Below are 12,567 nucleotides of genomic sequence, written 5' to 3' on the forward strand. Positions count from 1 at the left end.
CCACTGATGACTGAACCCTTAGAAGGCCGGAAGCAACTGTATACTTGTCGTGAAGCTCATCCTGAGAAAATATGGGGAAAGCTTACGCAAGTACGGTACGTTGCACCAGACGTACGACTACCTAGCTTTCTCTAACATTACAGGGAGTAACACAAACACATAAGAGGTTGCACATACGCAATATTTAGTAAATAACGTTGCTAAAAAGATCAAGAACTTAATATAAATGAGATGGAAAAAAAGAGCTACTGATGGACGATGAAAAGGAAAATGAATAAAGGAAAGAAAGTAAACAAGAATGTCAGCGTTCTAAGGGTTTAAAGAATTTCAGCTGTGACCTTTGAACCCTGTGTAGGAAGTTGATTTTCATTGTGGGCAGGAAATGATAACATAATATGTTAAATTAAAGAACTGGCTCGAAGCCAAGCTCTTTAGCATTTACAACACAAATTGTGAAACACACAGATGAACGTCTCTCTGCATGGTTACATTGCTATTTTGTCTAAGCCTCCTTTAGTTTTGTTGTATGTTTCTGTGTGTTTAAGCATACAAATCAGCAAAGTCTTACAGCTTTATGTGAATTCAGACATTGCGTTAAATGTCATAAAATGATATCAAATGTGCGCACGTCGACGTCTTAAAGATGCCTTTTTTAAAATGTACATCTAGATTATTCATCTTAACCATTAACCTTTAAACTCCAGATCAAACTGACTTTGGATTTGTATGGGCTAAAATTCAAGTATACTGTAGACACAGTATACCAGCACAAACACACATTTCTCATATACTTTCATATATGAACATACAGACAAAATATTACTTACTGATAACACCAAAAATTCACAACATAAACACAGAGAAGAAGGGAGCTTAGACTCGGCTCATAAAGCTTTTACACCACAGAGTGTCCCAAAGAGTCTTACTTTCAACGTAATTATCCATTTACTAAAAATAATGCCTCGAATGTTAAACTTAAAATTAAATGGTTCTGGTTTCATGTTTTTAACCAAAATATTTGAAAGAATCACCCCTTTTCCTTTAATGCTGTTGAAGAATGAAGAAACTACGAAGGCAGACTCTCTGTGGTGCTTGCACGACAGAAAAGGGGGGATTAAATCACAAAGACTACATGATGACATAAAGAGAAAAAAAAATACCATAAATAAAATATGGAGGAAAAAAAACAACAGGGATTGGTGTAACAGACTCTGGGTCAGATTACCAATAAAATTCAATTTCTTTTGCTAGATTGCACAACATTGTTCCAATTATTTACTGGCTACGGGGTCCAAGAACAAGACTGTTAGAAGGATAATATATAAAAAAAAACTGCCAATCTGTGAGCTGTTAATAATTTATAATCAAAAGCAGAAAATACCATAATTTAGGAATTACAGTTTAACCATCAATCAAAACATTCTATGTAAAATTTTGGTATAAATTTCAAAATCTAAACTAGTAACTGACCCAGAGGTCTAGGTGTGGTTTCTAGTTCTAAACATTGTACCAGAGGGGGGTTAGCGGCCTGCATGGCCAGCAGTGACTCGTGGTATGTCATATCAGGTTGAGCTGGCACCATTCCCCCGTGCCGGGCCCAGGAGCTCTGGATCAGAGACTCCAGCTGATTTGATGACGACCCCCCAAGCGGGAGCTCGGACGATGGTGTGGTGGGCAGAAAGTTCTGCACTGAAGGCGGATGCCCCTGGGGATCTGCGTGAAGAACTCCCCCTGGTGAATCGTAAGGCGCAGTGGAGGACGAGCGAGGGATGGACTGAGCAGCTGAGGACTCGAAGGAAGGAGGAAGAGGTGGCGGAGGTGGTGACTGGAACTCTCCTGCATCAGAGGAGGTCAGAGAGTCGCTGGAAGGATCGGGACTTCTGTCTTTTACAGTCAAACCTGCGTGGTGAAGGAGGAGACTTCCCGGAGGTAAAGGGAGCTCCGGACTCACGTAAGAGTACAGCTCTTCTGTCACTGGCTGCAGACGACTATATGTGCCGGAGCCACTGGATCCCGTCCCAGGGCTGTCCTCTAGAGGGAGGTCCATAGAACTCCGTCTGGCCCGGTAAAGTCTGGATGCCAGGAGGCTTGGATCTCCAGCAGCGGCTGCAGCTGCAGCGGCTGCAGCTAAATGAAACTCAAAAACACTTCCGGTAGGTGGCGGGGCGTCGGCCATTACTGGAGGTGCAGAAATAGGAAAGGAGGATGAGGAAGCATGCTGTGGAGCATAGCATCCCTCGGATGATGAAGAAGACATAGAGCCAACCGTGGATGCACTCATGGGGGGTAAGGGTGGCGGTATTGGACTGTGTGCACTCATTCTTTGCAGGATATGAGGATGTAAGAACCCTGCTTGAGATGGAGGACCAGGATCAAAACCCAAACCAGCAGCTGCAGCTGCTGCCTGCCTCTGCTGATGGAAAAGCTGGTGTGCAGTCATTGGGTAGCCTCCATATGCCATTGCTTCATAATGGTCCAATAAGGCTGCTTGATTTAGATTGAGTCTCCTCACTGCTTCCTCGTGCTCTGCTCTCATGTCTTTGAACCCATAAAAACTTGGATCAGATTGTCCTGGGAGATGGAGGGGTTCCCCAACACCAAGTCTTTGAGCAGCTGCTGCAAAACCAGGATTAACCATGAAGAGAGAAGGAGCCTCAACACCCTCCATGCCAGAAAAAGGGTGGAGGCTGCTCCCGTAACGAGGGTAAGCAGGCTGAAAGTGTCGGGTATGCGCCTCGAGAATGGAAGTGCTCTTGCGTCTCTGAGTGTTGTAGGCCTTTGGAGGCCCAGTAGGAGGAGGTGAGAAGGAAATGGGACGCTCAGGGATAGAGGGGAAGAAAATAGTCGGGGGGTCTGGGAGAGTTGGAAGAGGGACGTTCCCTCCTGCTCCCCCTCCTGTGCTTGGTCCTCCGCTGAAAGGGTGTGGCATTGAATGCTGCTGTGACAGTGAGATACAATGGATTTAAGAATGACACTCAGAGAGAATGACACAGAACCACAGTAAAGGCCCAATGAAATGGAGAAAAAGAGCATAATTTCAAAGAACACCCCAAAATAAAAAGGGGGATGGGGGTAGTCACCTTCTACACTTAAAGGAAAATTATGTGGTTAAAAGCTGTTTAACAAAGTGAACCAAACTGGTAATGAAGAGATGGGAAACTGGTTACAATAGACAGATGAAATCACACACAGCTACAGCACAAAGACACAAGACAAGACAGAAAAGGACAGATATACACCATCACAGGTGGAGAGAAAGTGAGTTATAAAATGCAAAGAGAGGAAAGGTTGTCTCAAAGGTTGACATTATCCTAATGCATCTGCAATCAGGAAAATTGTGTTTTATTTCAAACATATCTCTGCAAAATGTTGACCTTTTAAGCAGCCAGCTGCCGCTTGCAAGGAAAGGTAGACTGCAACACTTTCCAGAAAGTGCAAATATCTTCTCACAGATTCTTCAACCATCACCTACGTCAGCGGTCCCCAAGCCTCGGGCCGCGAGAGCTGAGGCTCGGGTGTGAAATTTATGGTTTTCAGGGCTTTTATTGTTAACTCTGTTTCCCTAGGTCTTTTCCCGTGTTGTAGTTGTGCGTCTTATTTTGAAAGAAATGTTTACGCGTTACCATTGTGACCAGAGAGCATTCAGGGGCAGAGAGGAAAATCTCCTCCTGAAATGCGCCAACTCTCAATGCTGTTGGTGCATTTAAGGAGGACGCTGCTAATAAAGTTACAAAATTACACGGCGAATATGCGTTTATTATTACATTTACAAAATACCACAGTTTTTGTCTTGGTCGTATCATTTAATTTTGTTGTATTTATCCGTGACACCTTAAAGGCCGGTCTGTGAAAATATTGTCTGACATTGAACCAGTCCGTGGCGGAAAAAAGGTTGGGGACCGCTGACCTACGTCACATCTTCGCTGTCTCTGCATGTTATGGGAACATCCTGCATTGTTTTTATACCAAATTGCTGTAAAGTAACCAGTTTTCCTGATTCAGGATGCACATTTTATTAGAGCATTTGACTACAGAGCAGGGTTAAAGTAAAGTGCAATCACTGCGTATTTAATAGGACTATGCGGTGGCCAGTGGAGGCCGAGAGAGTTTTATAGAGACGTATGTCTAGAATCAAAGACTCACAAAAGAGTCTGAAAATCTAAATGGAAAAAAAAAGTGAGCACGTAATACACGTATTTTTGTGTAACAGGCTTGCTACACTAACCCTTACAGGAAGTTTGAGAACTTAAGTAGCGCTAATCTAAGCATACTACATCTAGTTCATGTAAAGTATCCTTTATGCCAGCTGTTGTTCTTCTAACTCACCATTTTAACTTTTACTGAATTTCTCTGAAGCAATGAGCTTTTATATTTTCTATATTTAATAGTGCAAATGTACATTTCTTAAGATCAACAAAGGACCTTATCCTGGTTGCTTAAACCAGAAAAATGTTCAAATCGTAACCAAGAAAAATAATCAGCACTGAAACAAACTGCATCAGTTAGTAATATGTACATGGTGTCATATTGTGTTTCCATATGCAGCATCACTTGGAACTTTTCAATAATGCAATTTTGCATTTTTATAAATCTTTCATTTCAGACTCAATGTGGCCCATGTCCATCATCTTTTTCTCTCTCGTCCTCTTTGGTTCCACCACTATGGCCCAATTATCTCTTTAGAACCTACAGGGGTTGAGAACAGGGCAGGTAGGCTGGCCCGCCGCTGCCTGGCCCTGGGCTGAGACGAGGCAGAGTGAAGGGGCAGGACTGTCTCCAGGGCCTTGGAGAGGCACCTAGTGAATGTGTCCCTCTCTGATGTGAGAGGTGTGCATGATGAGGCAGTGGTGTAAGGGGACGAGGAGGACAGGTCTGGAGGTGTGGCGGGCTGTTTTGGAGGAACAACCAGGGGCGGAGGAACGTGAGAAAAGGAGTAGGAGGAAGGGGGAACGCAAACAGACATGCTACGACATCGACGGTGGTGCGACACAGGCTGCAGGCCAGGGAGGGTTGATGGAAGAGGGAGTGACCAACATGAAAAACAAACACAAAAAGAAAAAAAAAGCAGGAGAAAAGGTACTTAAACACAGATCACAGCAGTTATAGCGAAACTTAAAATAAAAACCAAATCATACCATAAATAAAAGCCACAGTTTTACAGTTTTTACATCATCGAAAAAAACCCCAACAAAACAATTACAGTTATTTTGTGAGCGAAAATGTTTCAGATTTATAAACAACAGGTTTCTCAATGGAGCTAATCATTTGCAAGTCATCTATCATACCGTTAAAAGTGTCCAGTTTCACAAATATCACAAAGACACAAAAATAAACTGTAAATTAAAGAAACAGAAAAAAATATGTCAGACTTCAAATAGAACAAAGAATGATTTTTCAAAATAACTCATTAGGACCTCATTTGATGTTAGAAACAAGCCAGTCTGTCTATTTCACCACCTCCAAAAATTGGCTTTGATGAGAAAATAAGCTTCCTGAGTAATTCAGTTGCAGTTCAAAGAAAGCCTTGAAAGGACATTATTTAGTTATATAGTCAATCGGTGTACATCTAGGTGAACAACAGCAGTCTCAGTCTGTGTGGATGCTGGTAATTTAGAAGTCAGATGAGGGCATAGAAACCAGAAGTCATCGCGTGTAATGGCGAAAATTAAAATTAAAACGTTCACCTCTCCATTACCACTACTTTTAACAAGAAATGTGATTCATACGCTCCAGATATAAATAAGTCAACCTAGATCTAAATCTTGGCCACTAAGAGAAAGCGCATAAAACTATGTCAGGTCCTTGAGAAAAAATATCTAATGCATTGTAAATAAATAATGACCTGCGAGTGATCTCAACATGTTCCTGTTTGACGTGTGTCCAAACAGATGTGCCCGACTATGAATGAATAAAACAAATGAAATACACCAAACAGAAAGAAATAACAGAATGACCGCAAAAATGAAATTTATAACTGTAAAGGAAAAAATATATAGAGACACAAGGACAGGAAAGCAGGGTTTAAAGACAGAGAAGAAAGGTGGTAACTGTCTGATAATGAGAGATGCTTTTTTTGGAATAAAGAGAGTACTCACCGACATCCAAGGTACAGATGATGACATATGGTACTACGCTGGTAGTACAGACATAATACGTCTGACTATGTTTGACCTTACTGATGGATTAAAGTGGCTGAAATATTATAACTGCCATAATGGGTTAAATGTTGAAGGCTGCATGCCTCAGTGAAGAATAAGTCAAATCAGTGCCTTGTGTTATTTATCTTCCTGAAGTGTAATAAAGTTACCATCTTTTATTTTTATAAATACAGGCGGCTGAAATTCCCCACACCATTTCGAAACACCGCAAAATTCATTCCAACTCACTCCCACTCCAACACATGAAGCAGCGCTCACTGCAAACTGACGAGTCATGTTTAATCACATCCGTGAGCATCGAGAACATTCTAACCGTCACCGATGTGGCATGACTGTCACGTGTAGTGACTCATTTGAATGAAAGCTCCACTTACCATTGGCTGCAGCGGCTGGGCGTAGCCCGGGTGCTGCTGTGGGGTAGCGGAGGGGGTGGGGGGATAGGGGGTCTGGGGCTGGGAAGGAGGCTGGCTAGAAGGGGGGCAGCTGTACGACATGGTCAGCTGACCCAGGTGGGGGGAGTCTGAGGAGAAAACAGAGGAACCCTGGCCACTGTCCACGCCTCCTTCAGCTGACAGGGACACAAAAACAGACTTTTTACTGGAGTAAACTTTTCTAATGCCCGACTCTAAATACTGTATCGAATTTGAAAAGTGGGCCAAGAATGGCTGCTTCTGATTTGAAGGAATACATTTAAACTTGATGCTAGAAAACCTTCCTGGCCTTGGTGGGCAAATATAACAATTGTTGAAATCGACTATTTAGACTAGACCTCCTTATCTGGGTACTTACATGTGTGTGAGATGCTCGCCTGCTGATAGAGAAGCTGGTGCTGCTCCACTTCGGTCTCCTCGGTCTCTGCCTGCAGACAAGCATGCACAGGAGAGGGTCAAACTGAAGCAAAATAAGAATAAAACTCCTATTTCTCTGACCCTAATGTAAAAAAATGACTCCACCATATGATAGGAAGAGCAAGCAGTGGATAGACATGACTGATATGCTTACATGTTGGAAAAACAGGGCTTTAAGTAACTGACTAAAAAGTGAAAAACCTAACATACCAGATCTCAGTGTGCTCTTGTAGGAGGATGTGCCACCTTCAAATGTTTGATAGTAAGTCCCAATCCTTACTGTGAACTGCTCTTCGAGACTCTTTTGGTTGGTTGTAATCATTTGAAAAGAAAAAAAAAAAACACTTGCGGCTGCCAGTGGTACCCCTCAGCCTCCTGGTAGATACACCTATCTACCTACATGTCCTAATTCTTGAGCTTGTGCAGTAGATGGCTAAGTAATTGTTTTCATTACAAACCTTAAAAAGAATACTAAACTGCACCAAAATCAGTCTGCTGGTTCAATAGACTTATTAAAGTGCTTTTTAACTTAGACACCAAACTAATGCGATGCCCGTCAGTCCGACAGACCTGTGTGTGTGAAGCTTTGTGTGTATCGTGTTGTTGCTGTTGCTGCTGCTGCTGCTGTTGTTCTGCCTCCAGCTTCCTCTTCTCCTGTTCCTCTCGTACCAGCTGCCTCTGCTCTCGCTTCCTTCGGATCAGAGACACACGGTCCTTGATGGCCTTGGCCATGGTCTTATGGTCAGCCTCAGCAACATAGCCAGACTCAACCTGCGGGATTGAAGAGAAGTCACTCAGAGACACAAAAAAAAAAAGGCACAACTCCATTTAACGCCATTCATCATTCCTATATGAATGAATGTCCCATTTCCATCTCTCATTACAATATATTTCTTTCCTCATTCCCATATATCTCCTCTGTCCTTCCTAAATCCATCATTTTCTCCCTCTGACATCCATTATTCCACAATGAATAGAGTAATAAATGGATTTGTTCCTATTCACTGTACTCACCATTTCTTGGGCCACATCTTCGGGGACGTCCTTGTTCAGGTCAAAGGAGAACTCGATGGCTTCGTTGTCTTTGTATTTTCCTGCAAACATGTTAAAAATTGCCAATCAGGCAATTACCTATAGTATTAATGTACTGTTACTGGTTGCCCAACAAAACATGCGCTTTGGTTTTTGACCAGTTTAATATATCTGAACACATATGACAAATAGAGTCAGATTTTGTCCTGTGATGTGAATAATGGCATCATCAATAATGATAAAATCATGCCTTACCTTTGAGCTTCTTCACGTCTTCTATCCTGAGCCACAGTTTAATAGCGATCATTTCTCCATCGTCCTCTTCTGCCAGTTCAACCCTGACCCCTGTTTCCTCCTGGAAGAAGGCATGGTTCAACAGGATCTTTATGGCATACCTAGAGAAACAAGGCGAGATGGATCAAGCTCAGTACAATATATTCACTGGAGATTCAACAGGAAAGTTATACCATAAATGAGAGTGAACTGGAATTATTTCTAGATACCACTTGATATCAATTTATTCAAGACCTGCAATCCCTTGTGAGCTGATCCCTAACTCATGAGCTAAGAGGAAAGACAAGATATTTGAATAATCTTCTGGGAATCGTAACATGCTGACGACATGTTGTCCTTAGATAGCTTTGAAAATTGTGCAATCACTTTTGGAGCCTCCAAATGTTTCTTGGGAAAAGAAAAGTAGTTTAAAAAAACATCAGCAATGCTAAAAATGGTTATTGGTTTCCAAGAAAAATATGAAAAAGATACAGTAACTGAATCTGGATAATTTGGAGAAAGAAGATTTGGAGAAAAAAAAGAAGATCGAGTATGAGAGTGAGGGGTAAAGCTGCTTTGGTTAAGCTTGTGAAGCAGAAGACGAGAGACTGTGGTAAAAGTGTTGGCAGGCAAACAGCACGTGGAGAGAAAACAGAGCACTTCTTAATTTCTAACCAAGAAGGCATGAGTTTTTAAAAAAACGTAACCTTTTTTTTTTTAGAGGAGGTTTAACGGATCAATCTGTCTACCCATGAAGAGACTAAATAACAATGGAATCGATTAAATAAGGCCATTTTAATTGTTGAGTTTGCAAACATGCAAACATCCACAGCCCAAGAAATCACACCAAGCCCAGATACACATTTAGCATCAATGGTTTTTGTCTGTGACTCACCTCTCATCCTTGTTAGTTCTGATGCAGCAGTCGATAATTTCTTTCACCTCGGGAATGGCTACCTTGTCAAAGCTGGCAGGCTTCACTCCCTGCAAAGCGAAAATAGAAGAGCAGTGAAGGGAAGGAACCTTTCAGAGAAGTCAAACAAGCACACACATAAAGGATAAAAAGAGCATTGTGTGATTTTAGGCTGTCCCAGACAAATCATGACCAGTGTGACTATATCTTTGGCAGTGGCTCCTGCAAGCAGTTCAAAACTGGTTACTAGAACAATTTTTCCATTAAACAGCCTGACTGGAAAAATTCTGACTGTGCCAGAAATTTAGAGTGACCACTTCTCAACATGATATCTGTTGCTACTTACATATATATATATACTTACCAACCAAAGCATATAATGACACGGTGATCAATGTAAAATCAATTCAAAAGATGTTATAATCATATAGCTAGATCCATTAAATACCAATGTCCTACCCTGTTTGTTACGTCTCAGTTCCTAAGAATGCTAAGGTTACATGTGTAGTAGGCACCTTTAAACTCTTTCCTTAAATAGATGAGATTTACCATAAAGTTGGCATATTTATTCATTTTAGATACAGAATGACAATTAAATGCAAAACCTAAACACCAGATCCCCATATTGAGGTGATCTGGCAGCTCTGTAACACCCTCACTTTTGACTGAAATTCAGTTGCACAGGTCTCTGCAATCAATCTCAGACAGATTGTTGAAGGTTTGCAAATAAGTGCTGTTGAACTTATAAACACAAACAGAATACATACACATTGCAATCAGTCTGAGTAAATCTGTGCCGATGAGCACAACTCATCTTTGATGTGTTTCTTTGGAACAGGGCACTCAGCTCAGCTCAAGGTTGTATTGTGGTTTCATTCCTATACAAAAGCAAGGCTGCCAAGCGCCTGTGTCATTTTGCAGTTAAATCCCTGTCCTGCACAACTTTGTCACTTTTTCTATTGGAATTTCTGTTCAGGAAGGACTCTGAATCCAAGTAGTTAATGTGAATTTCTGTTTATGCAAAGCTCAACAGATAAATAAATGCAGTATTATCAGAAACAGGCTGCATGTAACTGAAAATTGACCACATTCAATCACAAACTGATAGCGGACTGGTTGCAGACTGACTGCGAGTGGTTCCAGAACTGGTCCCTGTCTTCAAAGCTCATCATTTCAAAGGCTTATTACACAAGGTCACAATTATTTTGGTTGTGCCACATCTCCAACCACTTCTTTCCCTTGCACGTCTTTAGCAATTAAGTAAGCAGTCACTACAAATCACACGGTTGTTTTTAGCTTATGATGAAAAATGTCAATCCTGATGGGAGGGGTGTCTTTAATGTCTCCATCCAAAGGTAATGAGGCACCACTGAATGGTTTGGGGAGAAAATTATGCTGTGACATTTAAAGTCATCAGATCTCAACTTAACTGAACACTGAAGGAAGCGTTCGGATCAATGTGAATAGTTTAAATTGGGCTGAGAAAGCGCTATTGTGTTGTCTCTGTGCATTTTGGTGAATGATCAAAGTATTACTGCATTATCAGCCCTGCACTACTTATACTCAATTGAGGGTTAGGGTTTAAACAGCTGACAGACAAGAGGTTCTGAACTGTGAGATTGAGTAATAGTTTGACCCAGGGTTAAATTCCACATAAATCCAGTTGTCCCATCAGGTTTAAATAATGAAGTGGAGCCTTTCAGAGCCAATTAAGAGCACATCAACAGAACAAATCAGCAGGAACCCAAAGGGCAGCCCCCTCCAAGGCCTAGCAAACACTGGGAATGACTCCCAAATTATTTGAAAAAAAGAATATAGTTCAAAAAAGATTAAAAGAAAAAAATACACAAGACACAAACAGTGGAAAATAGATGTTAGCGTGACAGGACACAGGTTTTACAGAGTAAGAGATTTTTCAGCACTTGGAAGTAACTGCAGCAGGAACAAGGGACGCCTGAAATCCCATCTAGTTTAAGCCACACGGCATAGCAGAAAGCATCCTAATGAGCTGGACTTTTGTTCAAATCCATTTTATACTACAGAGAAACAAAACAGACTGAAGCAACCACAGACAAGAAAGTCTTGCATGTTCAGTCTTGCATCTCCTAGGTGCCCATCTGAAAAGCAGTTATTAAAAATATGCAACTGGCTGGTAAAACAATCAGAGTCGAGCAAATCTCAAACTGCACAGAAGCAAGAAAAACACATTCAGAACAGCAGGAAGAAGATCAGAGAGAAAGAACAAAACTTTTTTTTTATCACTTACCAAGAAAGTAGTCAAAGAAATGTGACTGACTGATGCGTTTGGAAAAACAAAGAGTTTTAGGCTACTCTGTTTGACTAACAGCTGCTTGTCAGACACACAAACCAGCAAATGACCACTTCTTTCTGCTCTCCCAGCTTCCTTTCCTCCTTTCTTTTGTTTCTTGGCATGTTTCTCTCCTGCTACCCCACCAGTTCACCATTACATAACAACCCTATCTCTCTCCTTCTCCCCATCACGCACACACACACACACACACACACACACACACACACACACACACACACACACACACACACACACACACACACACACACACACACACACACACACACACACACACACACACACACACACACACACACACACACACTCTGAGATTCCAGGGCCAAACAAAGTTAGGACTGACGGGGGACGTAATGCTATTAAGCCTGACAGAAGAAGAAGAAGGGGAGAGGGATGGAGAGAAAGCTAGAGTTTAGTTTAATAAGGCTGATTGGAGGCAAGGAATGTTCCAGGATGAGAAGGACAACGAAGCATGTCAACAACACAATTTGTCAAGCTATAAGAAGCTAAGCCATAAAGCATACCCAACACATCTTCCTGCCAGTGACGCACAAATCATACAAAGAGCCTTTTTTAATTTCTAGAAAAGAACCAATTAACAGAATTTCCTGCCAAACTTTTTAAAAGTGGAAATGTGATCCTTATTTGTCTTTTCTTATAAACATGATAGATGCTTTTTGGGAAATGTTGAGAGGAGCATCTGAGGCTGCTCTAAATATTCTGTTTTAGGCTCTTGGCTCAATGTGATGTCAGTGAGAGGATGCGAGCAACAGGGTCATCTCAGCACACAGCTCTGGCTGCAAGAAGAGCCGGTGGTGTTCGAATCTTTTGTTTGGGAGGGGAAGTAAATGCAAAGGCAGAGGAGCAACTGGAGCTACCGAAGCAGCTTGCTGCAGACAGCAGACAATGAAATAACATCTGGTTACAAGAGGTAGTGAGTTGAGTTTCTCTCCGTCTGTTTCAGCTAAAACATATCAGGGGTTAACTAACTCATGACCAGGGTCTACAGGGGGA

General features: G+C 41.7%; 1 protein-coding gene across 11 annotated transcripts in view; it reads right to left on the reverse strand.

Moving 5' to 3' along the window:
* The window catches only part of wnk1b (WNK lysine deficient protein kinase 1b), a 97,115-nt gene that overhangs the window by 27,790 nt on the left and 56,758 nt on the right, over window positions 1-12,567 (reverse strand). For 6 of the 11 annotated variants that reach the window (XM_085252858.1, XM_085252859.1, XM_085252856.1 and 3 more), the window contains exons 6-13: window positions 9,207-9,295; window positions 8,294-8,433; window positions 8,021-8,100; window positions 7,577-7,777; window positions 6,948-7,017; window positions 6,533-6,726; window positions 4,691-4,993; window positions 1,511-2,938 (exon numbers count right to left, since the gene is read on the reverse strand). In XM_085252858.1, coding sequence (XP_085108984.1) covers window positions 1,511-2,938; window positions 4,691-4,993; window positions 6,533-6,726; window positions 6,948-7,017; window positions 7,577-7,777; window positions 8,021-8,100; window positions 8,294-8,433; window positions 9,207-9,295 — 2,505 coding nt within the window. The remainder of the gene's footprint in view (window positions 1-1,510; window positions 2,939-4,690; window positions 4,994-6,532; window positions 6,727-6,947; window positions 7,018-7,576; window positions 7,778-8,020; window positions 8,101-8,293; window positions 8,434-9,206; window positions 9,296-12,567) is intronic. The other 5 variants (XM_085252863.1, XM_085252864.1, XM_085252865.1 and 2 more) reach the window with 1 other exon arrangement.

This window comes from Mchenga conophoros, linkage group LG17 (genome assembly GCF_057382185.1).
Source record: "Mchenga conophoros isolate Kocher_MC1m ecotype Shallow Benthic linkage group LG17, M_conophoros_male_GT1.1, whole genome shotgun sequence".
Taxonomy (NCBI): domain Eukaryota; kingdom Metazoa; phylum Chordata; class Actinopteri; order Cichliformes; family Cichlidae; genus Mchenga; species Mchenga conophoros.